This window comes from Silene latifolia, chromosome 11 (genome assembly GCF_048544455.1).
Source record: "Silene latifolia isolate original U9 population chromosome 11, ASM4854445v1, whole genome shotgun sequence".
NCBI lineage: Eukaryota > Viridiplantae > Streptophyta > Magnoliopsida > Caryophyllales > Caryophyllaceae > Silene > Silene latifolia.
In genome coordinates this window covers 220,928-246,671 of record NC_133536.1, presented here as the reverse complement: position 1 = coordinate 246,671, position 25,744 = coordinate 220,928, and the positions used below count along the sequence as shown (strand labels likewise).

Below are 25,744 nucleotides of genomic sequence, written 5' to 3'. Positions count from 1 at the left end.
GGAGTTGGCATTGAAACCGCCGCCGACTTGGACGCTGCCTTCTTTGATCTCTTCGGCACGCCTCCGAGAACCCGTGCTTGGGCCGTCTCCTGATCCAGCCCCCTCGTCTGCTTGTCCATAATTTCGTTGGGGGCTAGTCTGCGATCACGCACCTCAGCCGTAGGATGCCGCTGGACAACCTTCCCGTCCTTATCAAGCCCTAGCCTCTTCAAGTCCTTCTCAGACAGATCCTGACCAAACCGATCTGCAAGAAATCAAGCAAGAGTTACATAAAGTAAAACAAAACTCTGAAAAAGGAACATAACAAGCAAAGGTGGGCCTCACACCGACCCCACTCACCCCAGTTGAGGGCCGGTATGAGGCCGACGCGGCATAGCATCTCATCCTGAAGAATAATCTGAGTCGGGGGCAGCCATCCCTCCTCAGCATCAAACAGCCGCATTGCCCGCTTCTCATCCGCAGTAAGAGGGACAAACGAAGCGTCCATCTTGACCTTGCTACCCCGGGAGACGTGTTTCTCATACTCTTCCCGGGTCTCGCACCGTAAGTAAACGGGGCTCTGGAAAGACCGAGGCAATGGGTAGTCCTCCGGCACTTGGACGTACACCCATCGCCCTTGCCAGTCTTTGCAGGAAGTAAGCTTGTTCACGGAGACATAGCCTGGCTCCATCTGTACGCTATACCACCCCACTTTGCCGGATTTTGACGGCCGAAGAATATGGAGTCGGCGGAATAGGTTAACCGTAGGGGTCTCCCCCTTAAAGACACAGAGCCACACAAAGCCGACTATCGTCCTCAGGGCCAACGGATGTAGTTGGGCCACGGCAACGTTCATAGCTTTGATGATAGCCATGACGTGTTCATTCAAAGGAAACCGGAGCCCATACTCCAGGTGCCTGATATGCACGCCGATATGACCCGGGGAGGGCAGCAGACCGCCTGACCCTCCCCAGGGATAACAATTTTATACCCCTCACCGAGGGAGAAGTGATCTCCGAAAAGAGTCTCTCCGGAGCTGCTTGCGAATTTATTTGTCCAGACACGGTCGAGGCTAGTCGTGCAGGCCTCACCATGATCCGGAATAGTCGTCCTCCCACCATCAACGGGAGCCCCCTCATCATCATCATCAACATCATCAACATCATCAGCATCATCCTCATCCTCCAACTCCTCCAGGAGGGGCAGATCAACTACGGGAGAAGAAGACCTAGGGCCCCCAAACCTTAGCGGGATGGCTTCCAGTATCCCCTCCTCGTCAAGACGCGACGGGGAACCCCCCGGCGCAGAAGTACTAGTCCCGGCATCAACAGAAGACATGTTCACAACAATTACTAACGAAATAAGAGGTGAGAATTTGTTTGTTTACCTCGAAGAAAAATACTCGCCGGATCGAAGACTGAAGATTGGAAGAAAGAGAAGCTCTTGAAAGTTTAGAAAGATGAAGATTTTGGAGAAAATTTGAGAAAATGAATTTGGTGGCCAAAATCACGGAAGAACTGCCCTATTTATAGGGAAAAGCCCATAAAGAAGGACCAATCAGGGCACAGCCCATGAAGCGTCAACCAATCAACGAACAGACACGTGTCAGACATGCAACCACGGAAAGTCAATCGTTGCAACAGTTGAATGTCAATCAATGCAATAGTGACCAAGCGTCTTCAACACGCCCATTCACATCTCTTCGCCTATTCACCTTCCTCAACAAATTCCTAGGTACCGCTCTCTCCGCCGCCACCGATCAACCAAGCTAGGAAGCACGGCCGGGGCAATCAAAAACAACCGGCACTCTCGGCCCCTGGTCTCGGCCAACGTCATATTCTTTTCCACATCGGATGCCCTTTACGCATCCATGTGGAGGGGGATATGGTACGGCCTAACAAGAACCACGCCGATGCATCGAAGGAGCCGATCGAAAAAAAATTTTGCAAAAATACTTACGCAGAATATACGCTCAACATACATCGGAGCCCATACCACGGCATAGACTACGCTGGGGGCAAATTGATGGGGCATATTCTGCACCGCTGACCAAGTCAACATATTGAGCAAGGTCAAAGATATCCACAGCAAAGTCAACAACTTAGACAGTCTAGCCGATGCAATCCATCGGCCTGTCACCTGGGTCTCGGCCAGACAACTGGCCAGCCGGGGCACATATAGCGTACTCATATCCAAGACCCCTCGGCCGGCCTGCCATAGGTCCATCGGCCAAGGGTAGAACGGTCTTTCCACCTGCTAGCCATTTGGCCACTTGGCCACTACGTGACAAAAGGTGAAAGTCTATAAATACTCCTCAACCTTCATTGAGGAAAGGATCCACAAATTGACCTAATAACCACTATTCATTTGGTAATATCTTCCTTATCTCTCTACAATACATTCTTAGCCAAGTTACAACAACTCTCTAAGTTTACTGACTTGAGCGTCGGAGTGAGTACGCTCGGCCAAAGCCGAGCCCTCAGTTTGTTCATCGTTTCAGGAGACTGCAAGGAGGATTCAAGCAAGGACATCATTCTACGAGCTACGAGTGGTAACAAATATCTGCTCTGGAATTATACCCGGAACAGTACTATTTGTGGAGCGAGCTCAAGCCTTGCATAGGGGAATTTTTAAAATTAGTTTACTTATTGGTTTAGTTTTTACTAGTTTTCATTGGGTTTTTTACACCCACGACATATTTCGTTTTCTTGGTATCCGATCTTTTTTATTATCAAATAATTTTGTCTTAGTATATAAGTTACCCCCTTCATCTCGGTCATTTATTCATCTTTCAGGGTATTGATCAAGACGCAAGGAATATAAAGTATAGCTCTACATAACTTTACTTAGCTTCTTATATTATTATTTTCTTTAAATAGATCGAAAAATTATTAACTTGACTCAAATATCACTTTCATGTAAAATACTAAAATACAATCTTATAAGAGTAGGTCTCCTGAGAGACGGTCTCTTAATAAGCTTTATTGAGAGACCATTGTACAATTTTAAGAAAAAGTGGTACTAAAGGCAATAAAATAGGTACAAATCATGATTAATGATAAAATTGGTACATTTATTATGTAAATAGGTACGAAATTACTATGTTACTATCAACAACAGAAGGGGTACGAAATACAAATAAAAGGGTATGAAAGATTGGTCTCTCAATAACTTAGTGAGAGACCGTCTCTCCCAAGTTTTAGTGATCTTATAAATATATAATTTAAACGGCTTATCACTAAAATGATAAGAATATTTATATATGATACTCCGTATCATTTAGCACATAAGTACTTAAATTGTATAATATCGGTAAAATTTCCGAGTTTATAATCTTAAAGCTTAAAATTCCCGAATGAAATATCACGAAAATACACGTAAAATATAATAATAACGAGTGAAAATGTGTATAACTATAACATGGTATCAGAGCTCAAGGTTTCGTCCTGGGTTTCGAATTTAAACTGGGCTTAAATTATGCCACCGCTGGAGGTTTTTTTTAGGATTCGTTAATTATTGGGTTTTGCCCTGGGTTTCGATAGGATCTAGCCTCACATGTGAGGGGACGTGTTGGAATACAATTCCACATGTGAGTGTCCCACATTGTTGTAAAACTAGTATGGATCCCGCACATGCATGCGTGGTATTTATAGATCTTTTAGTTTATAAATAATGTATTATTTATAGATTTGAAATTGACATATTATTAATTTTTCATATTTCAATATGAGGATAAAAAATGAAATGAAAAACTAATCAAAAGAATTGAGCAAAGCCGTAAAATGTGTATTTTAGTGAAATTTTTTACTACAAAACTAATGGTGCCAATTTATAAATTTTCTCAAATAATTTTAAAGTTTTTTTTGTCAGAAAATTAATAATGTCAGTTCATAATTTTTTTAATACGAATTAAGTACGTGGTATGTTTTTTTTTATACCAAACTAATAATATCAATTTATCGGGTTTTCGAATTTTTAGATTTATACCAATTTTATTTTATTTTAATTAAAAGATTATAATTTAGTTAAAAAAAAGATAATAATGGTAAAAGATTATATCTTAATTAAAAGATAACCATTTATTAAAAATAGAGTCTTATTTTTTCCTTATTTAGCTAGATTCCGTTTGGAGGGAAAACTATTGAAAAGTTTTATTCTCTTAGTAGTAGGGGGGAAGAAAGATTGTTTTAGGGTGGTGCTCATTCATGTCATTGTTTTAGGGTGGTGCTTATTCATGTACGTGTTTTACTCAATCATAGACATACATGACCATAATACCCCTTATATTTTACTGAATTTATTTTTAATACCATTACACCCTCTCTTCTTCATTTATTTTTATAGTACTCTAACTAAGAGCATCCAACCACCACCCGTCCGCCACCATCCACCACCCTCACCGCCGTCTCCCGTGTGCAACCGACCATAAGTAGAACTCACAGATCCGCTATCAGTTCATTGTGACTTGAAATTTTTTCCGAAAATAAAAATGTGTCTGGTATCTATCATTTTTGCAGGAAATTCCTCATACTCATCCGACTCTGAGCCTCCGAGTCCTAAAATAAAAATTACTAAAATAAATACAAAACATTCATAAAAAAAAAAAAAAAAAAAAAAAAAAAAAATTGTACGTGAAACCCAACATGTGCAAACTATTCAGAGTAACATGAGATTTCAGCGTAAGTAGCGATTTGGTGGTATGATGTTCATGCATAACGATTGTGAACTGATGAGTTGGTTTCGCGGTTGTACTGCGAGTTTAATTACTTGATCGATACAAACCCTAATTTAATTAGTCCTAATTTTATTAGTCTAAGCAAACCCTAATATAGTTAATAAAATTAAAAATTAGAATTATTACCTGATCGATATGAGAATTAGCAACCATGATTGTAATTTGACGGAGTAATTTTGTTGATTTGATTAATTTTGTGAGGGAGAGAATTAGAGAGAAAAGTAAAGAGAATTAGGTAAAGGGCATACTATGGAAAAATAATGTAAAAAAATCCATAAAAGAGTAAAATTCGTCCATGAATGAGCAACTACGTTGTTTTATAACCAAGGGTTACTCCTCTTATAGTCAATTATTGGTTTTAGAATAGAATCTTCCTTATGTCGTTACGTGGTTCGTCTCTCCTCCATTTAGATGTAACCCGATCCGTTTGCATGTTCTAACAAACTCAAGCTTTGTAATCCTAAAAATTTTCGGAAGGTAAATGTGATTTTATAATCTAGCCCAACATACTTTTTATTTCTAGATCAACCCCGGTAAAGCTCTCAATAATTCTGAAAAATGAAAGGGACTAAAACCGCAATAATTTAAGTGGAACCACAAATCTCTATCGAAAACGAAAATAAATATTTGGCAACATTGGCCAGCTGGCTTAGAGCCAAGCTTACGCTATCCTTACGTACCGTAGAGTTGTACAACGGTGCGGGCTAACTCAGCCTAGTCCGCACCTCTGGGCCACGAAACTCCAGCACGACCTGCCCATAACACAACCCGACTTCCTCCTCGGGCCGGGCTAGTGCTCACATTTCTTTGGCCTAGCCCGATCCTAGCACAAAAAAAAAACAAAGGAGACCCAGCTCGGCCCGGCCAGGCCATGCCTGATACAGTGGGTTGGGGTCGGACTGGAAGAAGCTGGCAGGACACTAGCTTGACCTAGTCCGATTTCATCTTCGGGTCGTGCCTCGGCTACAATCTCCTAGCTCGGCCCGGTTTGTCTTGGCCCGACCAATTAAACAATAACCCTATCCCTGCCCGATAGATGAGCCGGCTCAAGGTCCGAGTTTCAGGTCCCGACTTGGTTTGCGATGGCCATGGCCAACTTTAACCCATCTCGGGGCCAAGTCGAGTAAAGACCAAACAAGTGTACTTTGCCCAAACCATTCATAATTTAGTGATAGATTGTCATTTTACAGACGATTTCAAGGAGTTTAACACTTTTGCGAATCCAACTAATCAGTGGTGGAGCGGGGCGCTAGATGCCCCGCTAAGGATGGAAAAATTCAAACTTTTTAGTTAAATTTTCGAACTTTTTACAAATATATGTTATGAAATTACTCGTTTGCCCCTGCTGATTTTTTCGCCCCTCCTAACGGAAAATCCTGGCTCCGCTATTGCAGTCTGCAAACTAACTAGAAGCCACTATTTTTTTCACAAAAAACTTATCATAAAAATAATGGCCCCTACGGTCTTAATTACCACTTACCTCTTATCCCTCTTACCTATAAATAATGCAACGTTAGTTAGTGCAAGAACCACAAGAGCAAAGCTAACAAGCCTTGATTTAGTATTGAGACAATTCAATGTCTTTGCCTGAGCTAGTGGTTTTCTCAGTGAGGGATTCGAATGATGCAAGATACTTGAGTTTTACGGGTCCTCAAAGACAACTCCGGTTTGGTCCTGAAGAAGGCGTTTTCAGTGACATAGCAAAGTTCGCTGTCGAGTCGGCCGGAGATGGCCTCGTTCACATTCGATCCTGCTACGAGAACAACTACTGGGCTAGGTAAATTTAAGCACTCTGCCTTTCAGTTTTTTTTATTCGTTTTCTTTCGGTGTCTCGAAATGTCACAAAGGAGGGTCTTATAATACCGATTAAATATAAACCCACAAATTCCCATTTATGACGGGTAATATCCGTCACAAGCTGATGGGTCAAATAAAACCCAATTGGGTAGATAAAGATAAGCCATTTGTGGTTTCCTAAACACTCTTACTTTTGTCTTATCTATCCATGTGAGTGATACGTCACTTGACCCATCACAAGCTTGTGACGGATATATCCGTCATAAGGAGACTTATTAATATAAACCAGGTCATGATTAAATAGCTCTTCTCGAATAACTCTATTAGTAAAGTTAGTTGACATTGCTCACAAGGTGGAGTCTAGTGGTTAAAATTTGGGTGAAATTCCCAGGAGACCTAGGTTCAAGCCTCCCAAGAGCAAAATCTTGTGAAGCATTCTTGGCCTGAGTCCAATCCTAATAGACTTCGAGCCTGTCACCCTCGGATGGCTAACCCGAAACCGGCCCGAAAGGTTAAATTGGCGGGTCTGGCGGGCGGGGTCAGGGGCTATTTGGATTTTAAAAAAAAAAAGAGAAAATAAGGAATTTCACACGTAATCGAAAAGCTTTATATTATTCCGTATTCCATAATAGAAACGACATACATTCGATAACTCCGTAATTATTTGACGTACATAAAGACCACGAAAATACATATTGAAATTTGAAATGACTCGGTTTGCAACACGGGTCCATTGGCGGGTTGGTTACGGGTTGGCCGCACTTTGCTCATAATTTAAATGCTGATTTTCCTTTTTGTAAAAATCTGAAAATGACTAGGGCTGACAAATAAAGGGAGAAGTCAATTCACATCACATTATTTTTTGATTTAAGTATGATATTTATAAAAATAAGATAATAACAAAAAAATTTGAAAAAGAAAAGATATTAGTTTGTCAATATCCATGCGATGTTGGAGAATATATATACGGAGTACATATTAGTTGTCATTATGAGAAGGAAAAATTATGAATTACCACCTAATATGTTCCATTTTTTTACAAATTACCACCTAATTTATTCAACTTTACAAATAACCACCAACTTTTCATATATATCCACACCATTTTCACTTATTCTACATTCTTGTGACGATTTTGCTTAATTATCAACTCGATTTCACTTTAACGACTTTCAATTATTTAAATGACCAAATTACCCTTACTAATTAGACATTTCTCTCACTCCCTCACCCAATTCACAATTACATACACTCATGTGATTAAATTTAGAAATCAATTTACGGATTCTTTCCATTTATCTCATTTTCTTCATCCTTATGACGGTCAGGAAAGCACATCACAATGCTTTCCTCTCTGACTCATGTGCGCACGACTCAGCAAAATCCCGCACGGTGCTCGGCCTCCTCTGCCATTTATGATCACGATGCTTTGCTTTCTCTATCTTTCTTCAATCTATTGATTTGTGACTGGAATTAGCATTTGGTAATTGGGCTGTTCATTCTTCGATCCAAGCGGACCCGTCTTGAACCCGATTACTCTTCTTACTTTGATTTCTTTTGATTGGAGTTTGAATTGATCCAAGTTTAGGCTCGGAGATGGGCTGGTGGTGTATCGACTCCGGGGCAACGCTGCGATTCTTGTCTGGGTAGCATCGAGACATGGTAGCTAGAGTGGGCTGTTTCTGGGCAAAAGAGGGTGGCGGAGCTGTGCAACTCGGTTTCGGTGTCGAGACGAGGTGGCGTTGCTTATGGTGGCTGCAAGTGTTTATGGGTTATGTGAATTTTGGGTTGATAAAAGATGAAGAAAATGGGATAAACTGAAGGAATTCCTAATATGAGTTGTATACTTATATGTAATTGTGAATTGGGGGAGGGAGTGAGTGAAAATGTGAAGGGTAATTTGGTCATTTAAATAATCGGAAGTTGTTAAAATGAAACCGAGTCGATAATTAAGCAAAACCGTCACAAAAATGTAGAATAAGTGAAAATGGTGTGGATATATGTGAAAAGTTGGTGGTTATTTGTAAAGTTGAATATATTAGGTGGTAATTTGTAAAAAATGGAACATATTAGGTGGTAATTCATAATTTTTCCTTATGAGAAACTACTTTTTGAAACTGTATAGATCTCATACCGAATCAACCATTTTACCCAAATTATATCCCAAATTAGCCATTGTCAATTAATTACATTGTTAAAACCTTAAAAATGGTTAAAATGAGAATTAAAAATTTGAAAATGGTTAGTTTGGTAAATACTTTATTAAAATGGTCATTTTAGTAAAAGACCTTAATATTTGTTCAAATAAATGTGGTTATTTTTACGGTTATACTCCCTCTATTTTTTTTTCTTCCCAGTTGCTTTTTCAGGGTCGCCAATATAGTATTTTGAATCTTTGACCATAATTTCCGACAAGTACATGCTAAAACTATTTTTGGTTTTACGAAAAACAGTTAGTCTTGTTGAAGACGGGTCGGAGCAAGTGACGGGTAATGCCACTCACAAAACGGATAGGGGGATAAGGTGGGGGCACCCCCATGTACTTCCCTCTCTCCTCTATTTGGGTCATTTGAGAGAGGAAATGGTATCCGTCACTCTAAAGTGACGGATACGTGCCGTCTTCAATGAAATTTTGTGTACGAAAAATGGTTTTGATAATTAGTTTTAGGATTAAAACATTTTATTTGATGAGTTGATAATTTTAAAAGTTAATCTTGTTCTAAATAGTACCAAATGGCATGCAGGGCATCAAGGCCTGAAACTTGGTTGGTTGCATCAGCCCCAGAGAAATTTGATGACATGTCTAAGGATGGGTGTACATTGTTCTGGCCGCGTTTGAGCGCTGGAAACGTGTTTGTTGAATTCATACATGCGCAAAGTGGGATGAACGTTGTGATGCGTCCACCCAACGATGCGCATGCCTACAGCTTATGTATCGAGCATGGCGCCCCAACTGAGTTTAGCCTCACTGATTTTGCCGTGGTAAGTAGGACTAGACTTCCAAGATACGTAAGTTTCGTAGGTGACAATAACAAGTTTTTGAGCTCTATAAAACTTAACGAAAATAACGGGTACGCACATTTTTTGCAATACGAATTACCCTCGAGCCGAGAGGTGGCGTTCGAGGTCTTGTACAACAAAAGTGGTGACAAATTAAGATTCAAGCCGATTAGTATGAACGATTTCTGCTGTGTGTTAGTGCCTCAGACAACCGTCTTTATAAGGCCTCTCCCCGAATACGACCCAGGCACGTTGTTTGATGCGTCCCTGTCCCTGTATTCCCCGCTTAACACGACAGGGCCGGGGATTGTCTTGCGTTCCCTCGCCAACAACCGGTATTGCCGTAGATCTCCGGCCATTAACCAGGAATTGACTGCCGAATCAAACGACCCGAATGATCGCAATGCCTGGCTCCGGCCTATGGCCCCGAGCGTAGATCGTGTCAATATTGAGAGTTACCGCAAGGCTTGGAGAGGACCCAAGTCATCCCGGATTGTGAAACTACTGCGAATAGAAAATAGGTCAAACCGTGTAAAGGAGTGGGAGGAAACTGTCGAGTATAGTATGACTACGGCCAACACATATAGTAATAGTATGTCCTTAGTCAGAGGTTTGGCCGTGTTCAAAGGCCGGATTCCAATTGTTGGTTCAAATGGGGAACTAGAGTTTCCAAATGCGGTCACAGAAGTTAATACTTCTTGGGGAACACCTAACCACATTCGGTCGGACGCTAAACAGGACCTCCAATTCAAAGTACCACCCATGTCAATAATGATTGCAACTTTGTATGTTAATACGGCCACTTATGAGGTACCCTTCTCCTACGAGCAAATCGACCTCTATCTCTTTGATGTCCCTGAAGTTCAAAATCTCCACGATGGTGTTTTTAAGACCGAATCCGATTATAGTGCCCCCGTCACCTATGACATTCAACCTCTTACATCCCAGGTACGTACCTACACTTTTTTTTTTTTTTAAACACTAATTCTTGTTCCAGATTATTTTTTAACATATAAAATAGTCACATTTCCCCGTCCGCGTCACAAATTACTCGAGAAATGCAAATCAAACATACTCATAAGTCATAAGTCATAATTTTGAAATGCATGCAGGGAATGATCAATGCAATAGATGATGGTATCGAACCAAATGCATCTGATGAGGTTAAGCAAGAATAATAAGGACAGAGATCGATGCATGTATACTTCCATGATTATGTTATTATTATTGTACACTTCCCTTTAAACTTTTATTTCTTATTTAATAAAGTTGGAAGTCTCCTGCATTATTTCTTATTTCAAACTTTTATTATTTTCTAAATACTCAATTTATTATTATTGTTCCGGGTGTAATTCCAGAGCAGATATTTGTTACCACTCGTAGCCCGTAGAATGATGTCTTTGCTTGAATCCTCCTTGCGGTCTCCTGAAACGATGAACAAACTGAGGGCTCGGCTTTGGCCGAGCGTACTCACTCCGACGCTCAAGTCAGTAAACTTAGAGAGAAGTTGGTGTAACTTGGCTAAGAGTGTATTGTAGAGAGATAAGGAAGATATTACCAGATGAATAGTGGTTATTAGGTCAATTTGTGGATCCTTTCCTCAATGAAGGTTGAGGAGTATTTATAGGCATTCGCCTTTTGTCACGTAGTGGCCAAGTGGCCAAGTGACTATCAGGTGGAAAGACCGTTGTACCCTCGGCCGATGGACTTGTGGCAGGCTCGCCGAGGGCCTTGGATGTGAGTACGCGGATATGTGCCCCGGCTAACTGGTTGTCTGGCCGAGACCCAGGTGACCGGCCGATGGATTGCATCGGCTAGACCGTCTAAGTTGTTGACTTTGCTGTGGATATCTTTGACCTTGCTCAATATGTTGACTTGGTCGCGGTGGTGCGAATATGCCCCATCAATTTGCCCCCAGCGTAGTCTATGCCGTGGTATGGGCTCCGATGTGTGTTGAGCGTATATTCTGCGTAAGTATTTTTGCAAAATTTCTGGTATCGGCTTCTTCTGATGCATCGGCGTGGTTCTTGTTAGGCCGTGCCATATCCCCCCTCCACATGGATGCGTAAAGGGTATCCGATGTGGGAAAGAATGTGACGCTGGCCGAGACCAGGGCTGAGAGTGCCGGTTATTTTTGATTGCCCCCGGCCGGTGCTTCCTGGTTTGGGCGATCATGTGGCCGGCGGATAGCAGGTACCTAGGAATTTGCTGGGGGAGATGAATAGGCGAAGAGATGTGAATGGGCGTGTTGAAGACGCTTGGTCACTATTGCATTGATTGACATTCAACTGTTGCAACGATTGACATTCCGTGGTTGCATGACTGGCACTTGTCTGTTCGCTGATTGGTTGACTCTTCATGGGCTGTGCCCTGATTGGTCCTTCTTCATGGGCTTTTCCCTATAAATAGGGCAGTTCTTCCGTGATTTTGGCCATTACTTTCATTTCTTCAAATTTTCTAAAATTTTCTCCAAGATCTTCATCTCTCTAAACTTTCAAGGGTTTCCATTTCCTCTAATCTTCAGAGTTTTTGATCCGGCGAGTGTATTTCTTCAAGGTAATCAAACAACTCTTCTTTTATTTCGTTAGTAATTGTTGCGAACATGTCTTTCGTTGATGCTGGATCTAGTAAACCCGCGTCGGGGGGCCCTAGGTCTCCTTCTCCTGAAGTTGATCCTCAAATTCTTGAGGAATGGGAGGATTCTGATTCCTACGGTGATTTTGGTGATGATTTTGGTGATGAAGTTGAAAGGCCTCGTCCTAATGAAGGGAGGCAGTACGTCCTGGATCACGGCGACGCTTGTAAGGTCCGTCTTGACCGTGCTTGGACTCACAAGCTCGCCAGTTGTTCAGGCGACAAATTTTTCGAGGGCCATTTTTTCTTCGGTAGGGGATACAAAATTGTTATCCCCGAGGAGGGTCGCCGTCTTATTGCCCTCCACCGGCCACACCGGCGTATATATGCGGCATTTGGAGTATGGGCTCCGGTTTCCGCTGAATGGGTACGTTATGGCCATTATTAGAGCCATGAACGTTGCCGTTGCACAACTACACCCGTTGGCTATGAGGACCATAATTGGCTTTGTCTGGCTCTGTCTCTTCAAGGGAGAGGCCCCAACGGTGAATTTATTCCGCCGGCTTCACTGTCTCAAACCATTCTCTGGCCGCGTCGGATGGTACAGTGTGCAAAAGGAGTCGGGTTATGTCTCTGTCGACAAACTTCCTTCTTGCAAGGACTGGCAAGGCCGGTGGGTGTACGTTAAGGTGCCGGATGACTATCCGCTGCCATGCTCCTTCCAGCACCGAGTTAACTTGCGGTGTGAGACTCAGGCGGAGCACGATAGATGGGTTTCCCGGAAGAAGCTCAAAATGGATGCTAGCAGCGTCTATCTCAAGGAGGATGAGAGGCTGGCACTGAGGCTCTTTGAGGTGGACAAGAGTGGGGTGCCGAAAAGATGGATTCCCCGACGCATCATCCTTCGGGATGAGCCGCTCGCCATGTCGGCCTCATACCGCCCTAGCACAGGTGAGTGGGGTCGGTGTGAGGCCCATCGCCGTTCTTAACGCTCTTGTTCCTCGAACTTCGATTTATTTCCCCTACCTTAACTCTTGCTTTGTTTCTTTCGCAGATCACTTTGGAAAGGACTTGTCTGAGGATCTTCTCCGGAGAATGGGGCTGCACAAAGATGGAACCGTTGCTAACTTACATCCCAAGGCTTTAGCCCACGACCGCAGGAAGTCGCCGAGTGATCTTTTGGAACAAAGGGTGAAAGGCTTGAGCGTGGAGGAGGCTCAAGCGAGGGTCGTTAGCGGTGTAGTGCGTCGGACGCGGAAGACGGCATCGACCCCGGTTCAACCTCCTATCCCCTCCCCTAAGAAGGTGGAGATTGTTGATATTCCTGATGAAGGGGACTCGATGCGGAGGGATCTCCCTCATTCGTAAGAGGAAGAAAACACCTCTCACCGCCGCGAGGAGGTGCCTCCTCCGGCCAAGAAGGCCAAGCATGGTACCTATCTATCCCGTGACTTAAATCTAGCCAGGCTTTCGATATGTCGATACACGTTGATACGATGTCTTTATTAAATTTTTGCGACCAACCGCATCGGGTTTCTTTGTCGTTGGGCGGCGTGGAGGGGTCCTCTGCGCGGGTTGGTGATCAAGGCGCCACCGTCAACCCTTCGTCCCAAAAGGCTTCCCCCTCCCAGCCGCAGGCTGGTGGTCAAATTGTTACCACCGTCCCTTCATCCCAGAAGGCTTCCGTCTCCCAGCTTATAGAGGAAGGCACGAAGCTAATTAGGGAGTTGGCAAGGTGGAACGTGGCTACCGGTGCTCGTCTTAAGGAGCAGGGGAGAAGGCCGTGGCTCGCGCTGTGTTCATGAGCGTAATGTCACTAAGCAGGTGGCTGTGTCGGCGAGGCTGGATCTCCTTAATGAGCGGAAGCTTAGGGGAGATGTTGAGAAGGCGCTCTTGGCTGAGAGAAAACTCAGGGAGGACGCTGAAAAGGAGGTCCTTGCTGAGAGAGCCAAGGCCGAGGCTGCGGCAGCCGAAGCTGCGAAGTTGCTGGTGAAGTGTAACCTTGTTCAGGGGCATGCCGACCTCTATCTCCGGCGAAGAACGAGTTCGGGGGCTTGTTTAAGGCCCAAAGCGGAGGTGGTCCGGAGCAAAGAGGCCATCATCAAGCAAAAGGAGGAGGACATTGAGATGCTTCAAGCCGTCATGCTCCCCAACCTGTGCGCTGAATTCCGGGACTTGGCCGAAGGAGCCGCTAGGGAAGCGATCGGGGAGCTTTTCCCTCTTGATGGTTCCTTCCCGTGGGGCAAATATGACGAGCTGCTTGAGGACAAGCTCGAGGCTAAGGAGAAAGCCGTGGTGGAGAAGGCCAAAGAGGCGGCGAGGGCAAAGATGGAGAAGGAGGCGGCCGCGGAGAAAGCAGCTCTTGCTGAGAAGGCTAAAGCGGCCAAAGAGGAAGCCGAGAGAATGAGGGCAGCTGATGACGCCGAGGCCAAAGCGGAGGCTGCCAGAAAAGCTGCTGGGTTGCCTGTTGAAGAAGATGCGGCTACCGCTGCCGATGGTGAGCAGCGACAGACATAGGGAGGCGGGCGGTCGTCACCAGGCTCACCCGGCGTCTCTGATAGCTTCAGCTCCTCACTAATACCATGGGCTGCTTGATGAGAACAAGTTTACAAAGAGATCTCGTGACTCCTCATACACTACCATGTGTTGCTTGATGAGAACAAGTTTACAGCAGATCTGTTTCGGCTGTTCGGGAGCCAATTACTTAGGCCTTCCTCCCTGCCATCTTTTGGTGCTTCAAATGACGTTTGTAATTTTTGCTTTTCTTTCCTTGTATTTTGTACAACTTTGGTAGGTTGTGTTTTGGCCTATCCCAATGGGGACGGCCGTCGTCTGAATTCGTTTTGCCTGTAAACTGTTATTATTAATAAGAGTTCGTTTCTTTTGCCTTCGGCATGGCCGAGGTTTTTACCTCCTTTTTTGTTTGTCTGAGTTGTCCCCTCACGTCTTTAATTGAGTCTCTTTTTATTTCCGCCTTGGCTTGGCCGAGGCAGTTTAGAGTGTGCATCTCAACTGTTAACGCTTTTAAGGCATTTTGATTTGTTTATCAATCGTGCTAGCCGCGACTGTCGCGGCATCTGCTTTCTGATGGGGACCGCCGCTCTTGTCGGTACGACGATGAGTCGGCGTGCGGATAGCGTGTTACGCGGCGTCTACCACTTTGAGTGACCGCTAAGCGTCTACTATTTGGGGTGATCGCCACGCGCTACATTTCTTCATGGGGACCACCGCTCTTGTCTATGACATGAGGTGGCCTGGATAGCGTGTTACGCGGCGTCTACCACTTTAAGTGATCGCCAAGCGTCTACTATTTGGGGTGATCGCCACAGCGCTACATTTCTTCATAACGACGCGCTCTTGTCCAATCGACAAGATGAGACGGCGTCGGCGTCTTCACAACGATCGCCGCTCTTGTCAATCGACAGATGAGATTTCGGCGTCGGCGTCTTTCACAACGATCGCCGCTCTTGTCCAATCGACAGATGAGACGGCGTCGGCGTCTTCACAATGATCGCCGCTCTTGTCCAATCGACAGATGAGACGGCGTCGGCGTCTTCACAACGACCGCCGCTCTTGTCAATCGACAAGATGAGAGAGCGTCGGCGTCTTCACAACGATCGCCGCTCTTTTCCAATCGACAAGATGAGACGAGCGTCGGCGTCTTCAACAACGATCGCTCTTGTCCAATCGACAGATGAGACGGCGTCGGCGTCTTCACAACGACGCCGCTCTTGTCCAATCGACAAGATGAGACGGCGTCGCGTCTTCACAACGATCGCCTCTTGTCCAATCGACAAGTATGAGACGGCGCGTCGGCGTCTTCACAACGACTGCCGCTCTTGTCCAATCGACAGTATGAGACGGCGTCGGCGTCTTCACAACGACTGCCGCTCTTGTCCAATCGACAGTATGAGACGGCGTCGGCGTCTTCACAACGACTGCCGCTCTTGTCCAATCGACAGTGTGAGTCGGCGTCGGTTTCTTTCTTCATGCTAGTGACTTATGGGGAAAATGGACATCTTTATGGAAGACTTGGTCGACTTTACATTAGATATAAACATGCGTCGGGGTGCCCACAACTGTTTTGGGCACCTCCGCCGCTATACAAGGTCTACCAGTTTCCTAACGCCTCACTAGAGGCACTCCTCCCCCGTCAGCCGTCGGTCGCATCCATGAGGTCGCCCTCCCGCTTTGAAAACGAGCTCTTCCCCTTCTCCGACTGCTTCGCCACTTTGAGGGATTGCATGTTGCATCCTCTGGCAGATATCTGGACGTTGACCACCTCGTCCTTCTCGTCTTTGGAGACGAGCTTATGCGCTTCCCCCCGGTCCGAGACGTACACCAGTGTGAGGGCCCGGATGGACATTACTGCGTCGGCGTCGCTTAGAGTGACTCGGCCTATGAGAACATTGTAGGCGGACGAGCCGTCAATGACCACGAACTCGGCTAAGACATTCTTAGCCGCATTCCCCTCGCCGAACATCACCGGTAATCTGATTGAACCCAGGGGTACCAGGCCAGCCCCGGAGAAGCTGTATAGTGGATTGGTGCAGGGGCTCAAGTCCTTCACTCTCAGGCCGAGGCTAAGGAAGCACTCCCTGAACATGATGTTCGTGTAGGCGCCTGTGTCAATCAGGCACCTCTTCACCAGGTGGTTGGATATGTCCAAGTTGACTACGAGTGGGTCACTGTGAGGGGCGATGACTCCCTCGTAGTCCCTCCTCCCAATAGTCATATCGGGAATGTCGGGGGCGGTTGCCGTGTTGGGCACAAAGTTGATGGCCTGATACAGCTCGTTTAGGTGCCGTTTGTGCCCATGAGCTGACCCGCCGTTCTCGTTTCCCCCGATGACCACATTGATCACTCCTATCCGTTGAAAAACGGATTTCTTATCAGAGCCGCTGGCGTCGGTCTTCTGGCCTTTGGCCACATACTTGTCGAGGCTTCCCTTCCGGATTAGCTCTTCGATAGCATTCTTCAGATGCCGGCAGTTGTCAGTGAGGTGGCCGGTGCTACCGTGGTACTCGCAGTACTGGCTCGAGTCACCGTCTCCTTTTGGCTTGGGAGGCCGTTCCCACTTCTGGCCCTCGCTTCTGCTCAGGGCGAAGACCTGGGCGGCCGATGCGACCAGAGGGGTTTTGTCATGGTAATGCCTTTGGTAAAACATTCCCGAACTCCCCCCGGCGCCCGTCGAATCCTGTTTCTTGGCAGATCTATCTGACCGTGACCTGTTATTGTCACGGCGTTTCTCATCGGACCGTGACCTGTTATTGTCACGGCGTCTCTCATCCGGGCTGTCATCCCGGCGACTTTTCTTCTCTGAGGGCTCGGCCTCGCTGGGGCCTACCCAGGTCTTGTGGTAATCTTCCACCTTGATGGCCTGGTCGGCCAACTTCCTCGCGGCGTCTAGGCCCAGGCCCCCGTGCTTGATGAGCTCGTCTTTTAAGCTTCCCTTTGGGAGGCCCTTCATCAGTGCGAAAGCCGCCAATTCGGGGTTGATCTCCCGAATCTGCTGTACCCTGCCGTCGAACCTTTTCACATAGCTTCGTAGAGACTCGCCCTCTTCCTGTTTGATAGTTAGGAGGTCCGATGTCTCCACGGCCTTCCTCTTATTGCAAGAGTACTGGGCCAAGAAGGCGTCCTTTAGGTCGGCAAAGCAGTATACCGAACCGTCGGGAAGCCCCTTGTACCAACTCTGAGCCATCCCATGCAGAGTCGTCGGAAAACCCGGCACTGCACCTCATCGGGCTGCTCCCATACCGACATGTAAGACTCAAAGGCCTCGACGTGGTCGGTTGGGTCACTTGTCTCCTTTGTACGTGAACGCCGCAACTTCACTTAGGTGGCACGGCGATGTCAAGGACATAATCACCGAGGGTCGCTTCACCACGTGTCGGATGATACGTGGCGACCGACTCCTCGCATTCCTAGTCCGCTTCTCTCCTCGTAGCGGGAAGGGCTCCTTCTCCCATTGGGCTTCTTCTCCGACTCTCCCGAGTCGGGCCACTGTTCCCCTGGGTGTGCCTCGTCGGTGTTGCGGCGGCGATGTCCTCTCCCGAGTGCGAGAAGGACTTATGTTTACCACGAGCACCTTGGGCTCCTCCGGCGTCTTGATAGGGTCTGCTTCTGCCAGTGCTCCGTTCAAGTTTCTTGGAGTCACGCTCTGGGCCCTAGTCTCCTGGACGGCTTCCGCCGCTCGTGTCGGCGTGCCTGTGTGAGCCGGTATACTCCCAATTAGGTTTAGGAGTGTCTTCAGTTTTGCCACGTCAACCACCTGTCCCATGATGGTGACCTGGTTGATGGGCGGCGGTGTGTCCGGTATTATCGGCATTCCGAATTCCGGTTGGATTACTCCGCCGGTGGAGGGCTGCACGACTCCAGAATTGTGAAAGGTATCATCTTGGTGGAATGTGGTTTCGTCATTCTCGAATACCTCTTGTTGTTTTGACATCTTCGTAGCTTTTTGGGTGGGTTTTTGTGTTTTTGTTTTTGTTGTTTGGGAATGAATGTGACTAGCTTCTAGTGTCTTTCCCCACAGACGGCGCCAATTGTTCCGGGTGTAATTCCAGAGCAGATATTTGTTACCACTCGTAGCCCGTAGAATGATGTCTTTGCTTGAATCCTCCTTGCGGTCTCCTGAAACGATGAACAAACTGAGGGCTCGGCTTTGGCCGAGCGTACTCACTCCGACGCTCAAGTCAGTAAACTTAGAGAGAAGTTGTTGTAACTTGGCTAAGAGTGTATTGTAGAGAGATAAGGAAGATATTACCAGATGAATAGTGGTTATTAGGTCAATTTGTGGATCCTTTCCTCAATGAAGGTTGAGGAGTATTTATAGGCATTCGCCTTTTGTCACGTAGTGGCCAAGTGGCCAAGTGACTATCAGGTGGAAAGACCGTTGTACCCTCGGCCGATGGACTTGTGGCAGGCTCGCCGAGGGCCTTGGATGTGAGTACGCGGATATGTGCCCCGGCTAACTGGTTGTCTGGCCGAGACCCAGGTGACCGGCCGATGGATTGCATCGGCTAGACCGTCTAAGTTGTTGACTTTGCTGTGGATATCTTTGACCTTGCTCAATATGTTGACTTGGTCAGCGGTGCAGAATATGCCCCATCAATTATTATTATTATTATTATTTTTTTTTTTTTTTTTTTTTTTATTATTATTAGGCTAAATCATCAATTACTCCCTTTTATAGTACACTTTTTCAAAATTACTCCCTTTTATAAAAATTTTTAAAAATTACACCCAAAAAATTGCTGAAATTTTTAAATTGCTCCCAAATCCCTATTTTTGTACATTTAGGACGAAAATGCCCTTGATTCGCAAAATTGGGTCATTTTGTCTGCTTCATATCTGGAGTTTTACATAGACAAAAATTACGTTCTTTATACGGATAGAATCTTGAAGAAGTCTACTTTCCAATGGCGTTGGAATCAATAAGTTTTACCGTGTGAATTTTGCCCAACAAGCCTTCAAAGACTGATACGATTTTAAGACTGAAATTCCCTGTTTTTCCAGATTCGTGTCTGATATTGAGGAGCCATTTCCAAGCTGTTATTTTGATTTAATGTAAACGCCCTTTCACATGGTTGTAGCCCTTTGAGTCTAGTTTCCGAATTGGTAAGGTAGACTTATGGGTGATTTGTAGTTTGTCGGGAATCGCAATTCTCGTGGAAAGACGCAAATCTGTCTTAAAATCGTATCAGTCTTTGAAGGCTTGTTGGGCAAAATTCACACGGTAAAACTTATTGATTCCAACGCCATTGGAAAGTAGACTTCTTCAAGATTCTATCCGTATAAAGAACGTAATTTTTGTCTATGTAAAACTCCAGATATGAAGCAAACAAAATAACCCAATTCTGCGAATCAAGGGCATTTTCGTCCTAAATGTACAAAAATAGGGATTTGGGAGCAATTTAAAAATTTCAGCAATTTTTTGGGTGTAATTTTTAAATTTTTTTATAAAAGGGAGTAATTTTGAAAAAGTGTACTATAAAAGGGAGTAATTGATGATTTAGCCTAAATATTATTATTATTTGAACTTTCACAATTCTGGACTGAAACTCTGAAAGAGGCAAATCGCCACTTGGGATAGCGATTTAGTCTTATTTCGTATTTCAGTGTCATGTCCAATGCCAAAAACAAAACCTCCTATAAGTTGTATGTTTAGATATTTAGGCAAATCGCGTTGCCAAATAGCGATTTTGGTTAATTGGCATGAAGCCATGAACCTTGTGGTCACCCTAAAGGACATAAAACGCCATTTGAGCCACTTTGTCCGCTTTGGAGCTAGCCTCAGTAAACATGTTGAAATAATAAGATCAGAGCCGTTGCTCACCCATGATTCCAGCACCATATATATTGCACATAATATTTGTTTGATATCATTTCCGTAAATATTGTATTGCTAGCTGTTAGATTATTTGTTTCTGTAATTAGCTTAGCTCCCTTAAATGTATAAATAGCTACAAGTCATTCCCCTGTAAACATACGATTGAATAGCAATAATATATATTCCGATAATTTCCGATTTCTAATATGGTATCATTGTTTCAGGAATAAAATCAAATCACAATAATTTCGAAAATCTTCTGTGTTCTTCACGATAATGACGAACACAGCAACCTCCGAAACCAAAACCCCTGCATCCTACTCGATCGTTCCCGTCGAAAATCCGGGAGCGAAGATCACACAAGTTGAATTTACAGGCAAGAATTATGACGATTAGTCTCGTTGTTTCCGTCTCGCTCTCCTTGCCAAAGGCAAGCTCGATTACATTGACGGAAGGATCTCCAAACCAGCAGAAAACGATCCCGATTTCAAAGCCTGGAGATCTGTCAATGCCCTTGTCTCGGCATGGATTTTTAATACTATCGAAGCTGACCTTCGTACATCTATTTCTTTGCAAGATGATGCTACTCTCCTATGGACCGATATCAAGCAGCGTTTTACAGTGGTAAATGATGCTTACATATTTCAATTAGAAAACGATATTAATTCTTGTAAACAGGGGCCGACGGAGACGATAATGGCTTATTACGGGCGCATCAAAAAGTTATGGGATGATCTCATTTCTAATGACGGATTTCCGACTTGTGCCTGCAATCCGTGCTCCTGCAACATGCTCACGCTCCTCGGCCGCCAACGCGAGAAGAAACGGGTACGTTCCTTATGGGTCTCGACTCCCGTTTTGCTACCCTCCGTTCCCATATTCTTGGAACAGAACCCCTACCAAACCTCAATCAGATTTATAGCCGATTGTTACAAGAAGAAGGTATGCGTAGCTCTTTAAATTCCGCCACCCCCAAAACTCGGTTTGACCCTATGATCTTCGTATCACGGGTACAATCTAATTCGACCAACAATCGAGTCAACCAAAGCTCCAAAAACCAACCTGCAAATCCACCCACAAAGTGCATTGCTTGCAAACGTGCAGGTCACCATTACACAACCTGTTTTCGGGTCACCGGGAATTTCCCGGACTGGTGGGGGGATAGACCTCGGGATAGAATTTATGTGGGTCCTGACCCGAATGACCCAAGTCAGATAGTTGTTGTACTGGATACTCGCGGGCGACAGAAACGTGCCTCTCGCCAGCCGTAAACCCGTCGATTCGATAAAGCCTCGTGTCAATATGGGTCAGGTAAACACTCAGGTTCCATCATCATCCGGTGCTGCTACTTTTGATGGCGTGGATTTGAATAATTTAAATCCCGCTGATCGGGCCGAATTAGCTCAGCTATGGCAGGCACACAAAGCAAATAATGATCGACTTAATGGTAATATTCCTCTTTCTTCTTGGATTATTGATACCGGAGCATCCCACCATATGTCGGGTTGCTTATCGCATTTTTATAATATTCGTAATATCGCTCCCTTATCCGTCGGACTTCCGAATGGAGACCGAACTACAGTGACAAAAAGTGGGGACATAATTCTTTCCAATCTATTTATTTTACGTGATGTTTTATATGGCCCCAATCTTCAATGTCACCTTATTGCGGTTTCTAGTTTATTACTTAACGATTCTTTGACTATCCAATTTTCTCGTAATTTATGCTTAATCCAGGACAATTCCTCGAAGATAGTGATTGGTGCGGGTGAGCAGCGCGAGGGACTTTATTTTTTGCGCGATGTCCGCAATGTTGAGCCTAAAGCTTTTATGGTGGAAACGGTTGACGACAATGAACTATGGCACCGAAGGTTGGGGCACCCATCTATCGATATTAATCGTTTTATTTCTGTTTTGAATAATAATCAAACTCAAACTCGTTCTACTTTTCATAGTAAGTTTTGTGATATTTGCCTCCGTGCAAAACAAACTCGGGAACCTTTTCCTTTAAGTTCTAACACTGCTCTTGCTATTTTTGATTTAATTCACTGCGATCTTTGGGGTCCCTACTCCGAAAATGGATCATGTGGTTCTAGATATTTTTTAACAATTGTCGATGATTTTTCACGATCCACTTGGGTCTATCTTCTTCGTCATAAAAGTGATGCGCGTAAAAAATTATTAAATTTTTTTGCTATGGTCGAAAGACAATTCAACAAGAAAATCAAATGTTTGCGCACCGATAATGGCACCGAATTTTCTTGTCTAAAATCCTTTTTCGATGAACAAGGCGTCTTTTTTCAAACCTCCAACGTTGACACACCCCAACAAAACGGTCGCGTTGAGAGGAAGCACCGTCACATTTTAAATGTTGCTCGCGCCCTTCTTTTTCAAGCTTTCTTACCTATATTTTTTGGGGGCAAATGCATTTTGACAGCAGTCTATTTGATAAATCGCACCCCTTCTAAACTTTTGAACGGTAGAAGTCCCTACGAACTTCTTTTTAATAAAACTCCACCAATGGAACACATGCGCACTTTTGGTTGCTTAGCTTATGCGAAAACGATAAATCGATCCCACGATAAATTTGCACCTAAGAGTCGTAAATGTCTTTTCATTGGATACCCTTTTGGTAAAAAGGGATGGCGTCTTTACGACCTCAACACAGGTTCTTACTTTAAGTCATGAGATGTAGTTTTTATTGAAGAAAAGTTCCCTACCAAACTATTAATATTCATGACCATGACGACCCTTCCATGGACCCGTTTGCAAACAACAACCCATCACCTGATCATGTTCTTATTGAACATATACCAACCAATACTTCAAACCCATCTAAACACACAACACCACCCCACCATCGGGCACACCCCCCATGGATCTTGACCCCACAACAAACACCGCAACTTTCATCGAACCTTCGACCTCCACCGTGACACCCATCGAGACCCCAACACCCTCCACTCAACCCGATTCCACCGTTCTAGGACGCGGACATCGTCAAAAGATTCTCAATTCGAATCTTAAAGATTTTGTCGTACACACGACTCGTCCCTCGTCTCATGCTCTCCACGCATCGTCACCATCATCAGGTACTCGTTTTCCTTTAAACAACTTTGTTAGTAATAATGTGTTTTCTGCTAACCATCAAATCTTCTTAACGGCCGTGACCACAAATCACGAGCCTAGCACCTTTTACGAAGCTATGCAGGATCCCAAATGGAAGGAAGCAATGCAACGAGAAGTAGATGCTCTCGAGAAAAATAAAACATGGACTCTCGAACATTTGCCTCCGAACAAAAAGGCAATCGAATCAAAATGGGTTTACAAAATCAAATATAATGCTGATGGTACAATTGAGCGCTACAAAGCTCGCCTTGTTGTCATGGGCAATTGACAAGTTGAAGGCGTCGACTATACAGAAACGTTTGCCCCGACCATTAAATTGGTCACCGTTCGGACTCTTCTAGCTATTGCCGCTGCTAAGAAATGGGAAACGCATCAAATGGACGTCCATAACGCTTTTCTCCATGGCGATCTTCAAGAAGAGGTTTACATGAAGCCTCCACCCGGGTTCCTTTCGAATTCAGATGGGCGAGTCTGCCGGCTTCGCAAATCTCTCTACGGTCTGAAACAGGCCCCTCGATGCTGGTATGACAAACTTGCCTCTACTCTTACTAAATTCGGGTTCAAGCAATGCCCTTATGACCATTCGCTTTTTTCAATCACGACACCTGGCAAAGAAATTCATGTGCTCATTTATGTCGACGACCTTGTCATATGTGGGAATGATTCCAGTACGATCAAGAATTTTAAATCCTACTTATGCGACTGTTTCCACATGAAGGATCTAGGCACTCTAAAATACTTTCTTGGTCTCGAAATAGCTCGAAGCAAAAATGGGATATTTGTCTCACAACGCAAATATGTCATCGATATCCTTAAAGAAACTGGGCTCATTAACTCAAAACCCAAACCCATTCCTATGGAACCTAATCATACTTTGGCTGAGTCCACCGCGCCACCACTAAAAGATCCGCAATCTTATCGTCGCATAGTGGGTCGATTAGTCTACCTCACCATCACTCGACCCGAGCTCATCTATTCTGTACACACCTTGGCGCAATTTATGCAAAATCCCACTACCGAGCATTGGCAAGCCGCTCTACAAGTTGTCCGATATATTAAAAATGCCCCGGGTCAAGGAATTCTCCTACGAGCCAATAATGACTTGTCACTTATCGCATACTGCGACGCAAATTATGGCACATGCCCCTCGACCCGACGCTCTCTCTCCGCTTACTTAATCTTACTTGGATCATCTCCTATCTCCTGGAAAACGAAGAAACAACAAACGGTTTCTCATTCCTCTGCTGAGTCCGAATACCGTGCTATGGCTTACACCACCTGTGAAATCAAATGGCTCAAAGGGCTCATTACCTTCATTGGGATTCCTCACAAGCAACCAGTCAAGTTATTATGCGACAATCAATCCGCACTTCATATAGCGAAAAATCCGGTCTTCCACGAACGGACAAAACACATTGAAATTGATTGCCATTTTATCCGCGATGAAATACAGAAAGGCGTGATCACAACAGGGTACATCAATACGAAGCATCAGCTCGCGGATATATTTACCAAAGCTCTGGCCCGTACTCCATTTTACGACTTGCTATCCAAGTTGGGCGTTACGAACCTACACGCGCCAACTTGAGGGGGGCTAATAAGATCAGAGCCGTTGCTCCAAGGAGCCGTTGCTCACCCATGATTCCAGCACCATATATATTGCACATAATATTTGTTTGATATCGTTTCCGTAAATATTGTATTGCTAGCTGTTAGATTATTTGTTTCTGTAATTAGCTTAGCTCCCTTAAATGTATAAATAGCTACAAGTCATTCCCCTGTAAACATACGATTGAATAGCAATAATATATATTCCGATAATTTCCGATTTCTAATATGAAACGTGTATTACTTTCTAAATAAGAGGTTCCCACGATTGTTTGGCACTACTAGATGCCCAAACAAAGCTCGCCGGGTGCATCGGTTTTCGTGTGGCATTGGTAAAGACACTAGTAATAGATTCAAGTGGTGCCGTGTGTTTGTCACTCGCCTGAGGCATCCGCTTTTGGAGATCGTTATTCGCTTACGATGGTTTTTGACCTATCTGTGCAATAAGCCAATAACGATAGTTGTGTAGAGCACAAACATGCTTTGTGACACACGGTATAGGTCTCCCAACGAACTGCTCTTCTTATGGTTTGTTTACAAGTTTTCTTTTTTTTGTGTAAAGAGAGGAGGTAAAAAAGGAGGAGGGG

At 44.6% G+C, this 25,744-nt stretch overlaps 1 protein-coding gene across 4 annotated transcripts in view; it reads left to right on the top strand.

Annotated features, from left to right (window-relative positions):
• The window catches only part of LOC141610532 (uncharacterized), a 55,071-nt gene that overhangs the window by 5,131 nt on the left and 24,196 nt on the right, over nt 1-25,744 (top strand). For 2 of the 4 annotated variants that reach the window (XM_074428632.1, XM_074428630.1), the window contains exons 1-2: nt 6,188-6,491; nt 9,256-9,493. In XM_074428632.1, the coding sequence (XP_074284733.1) occupies nt 6,292-6,491; nt 9,256-9,493 (438 nt within the window). In that variant the 5' untranslated portion in view covers nt 6,188-6,291. Of the gene's footprint in view, nt 1-5,833; nt 6,492-9,255; nt 10,460-10,623; nt 10,807-25,744 lie in introns of those variants that run through there. The other 2 variants (XM_074428629.1, XM_074428633.1) reach the window with 2 other exon arrangements.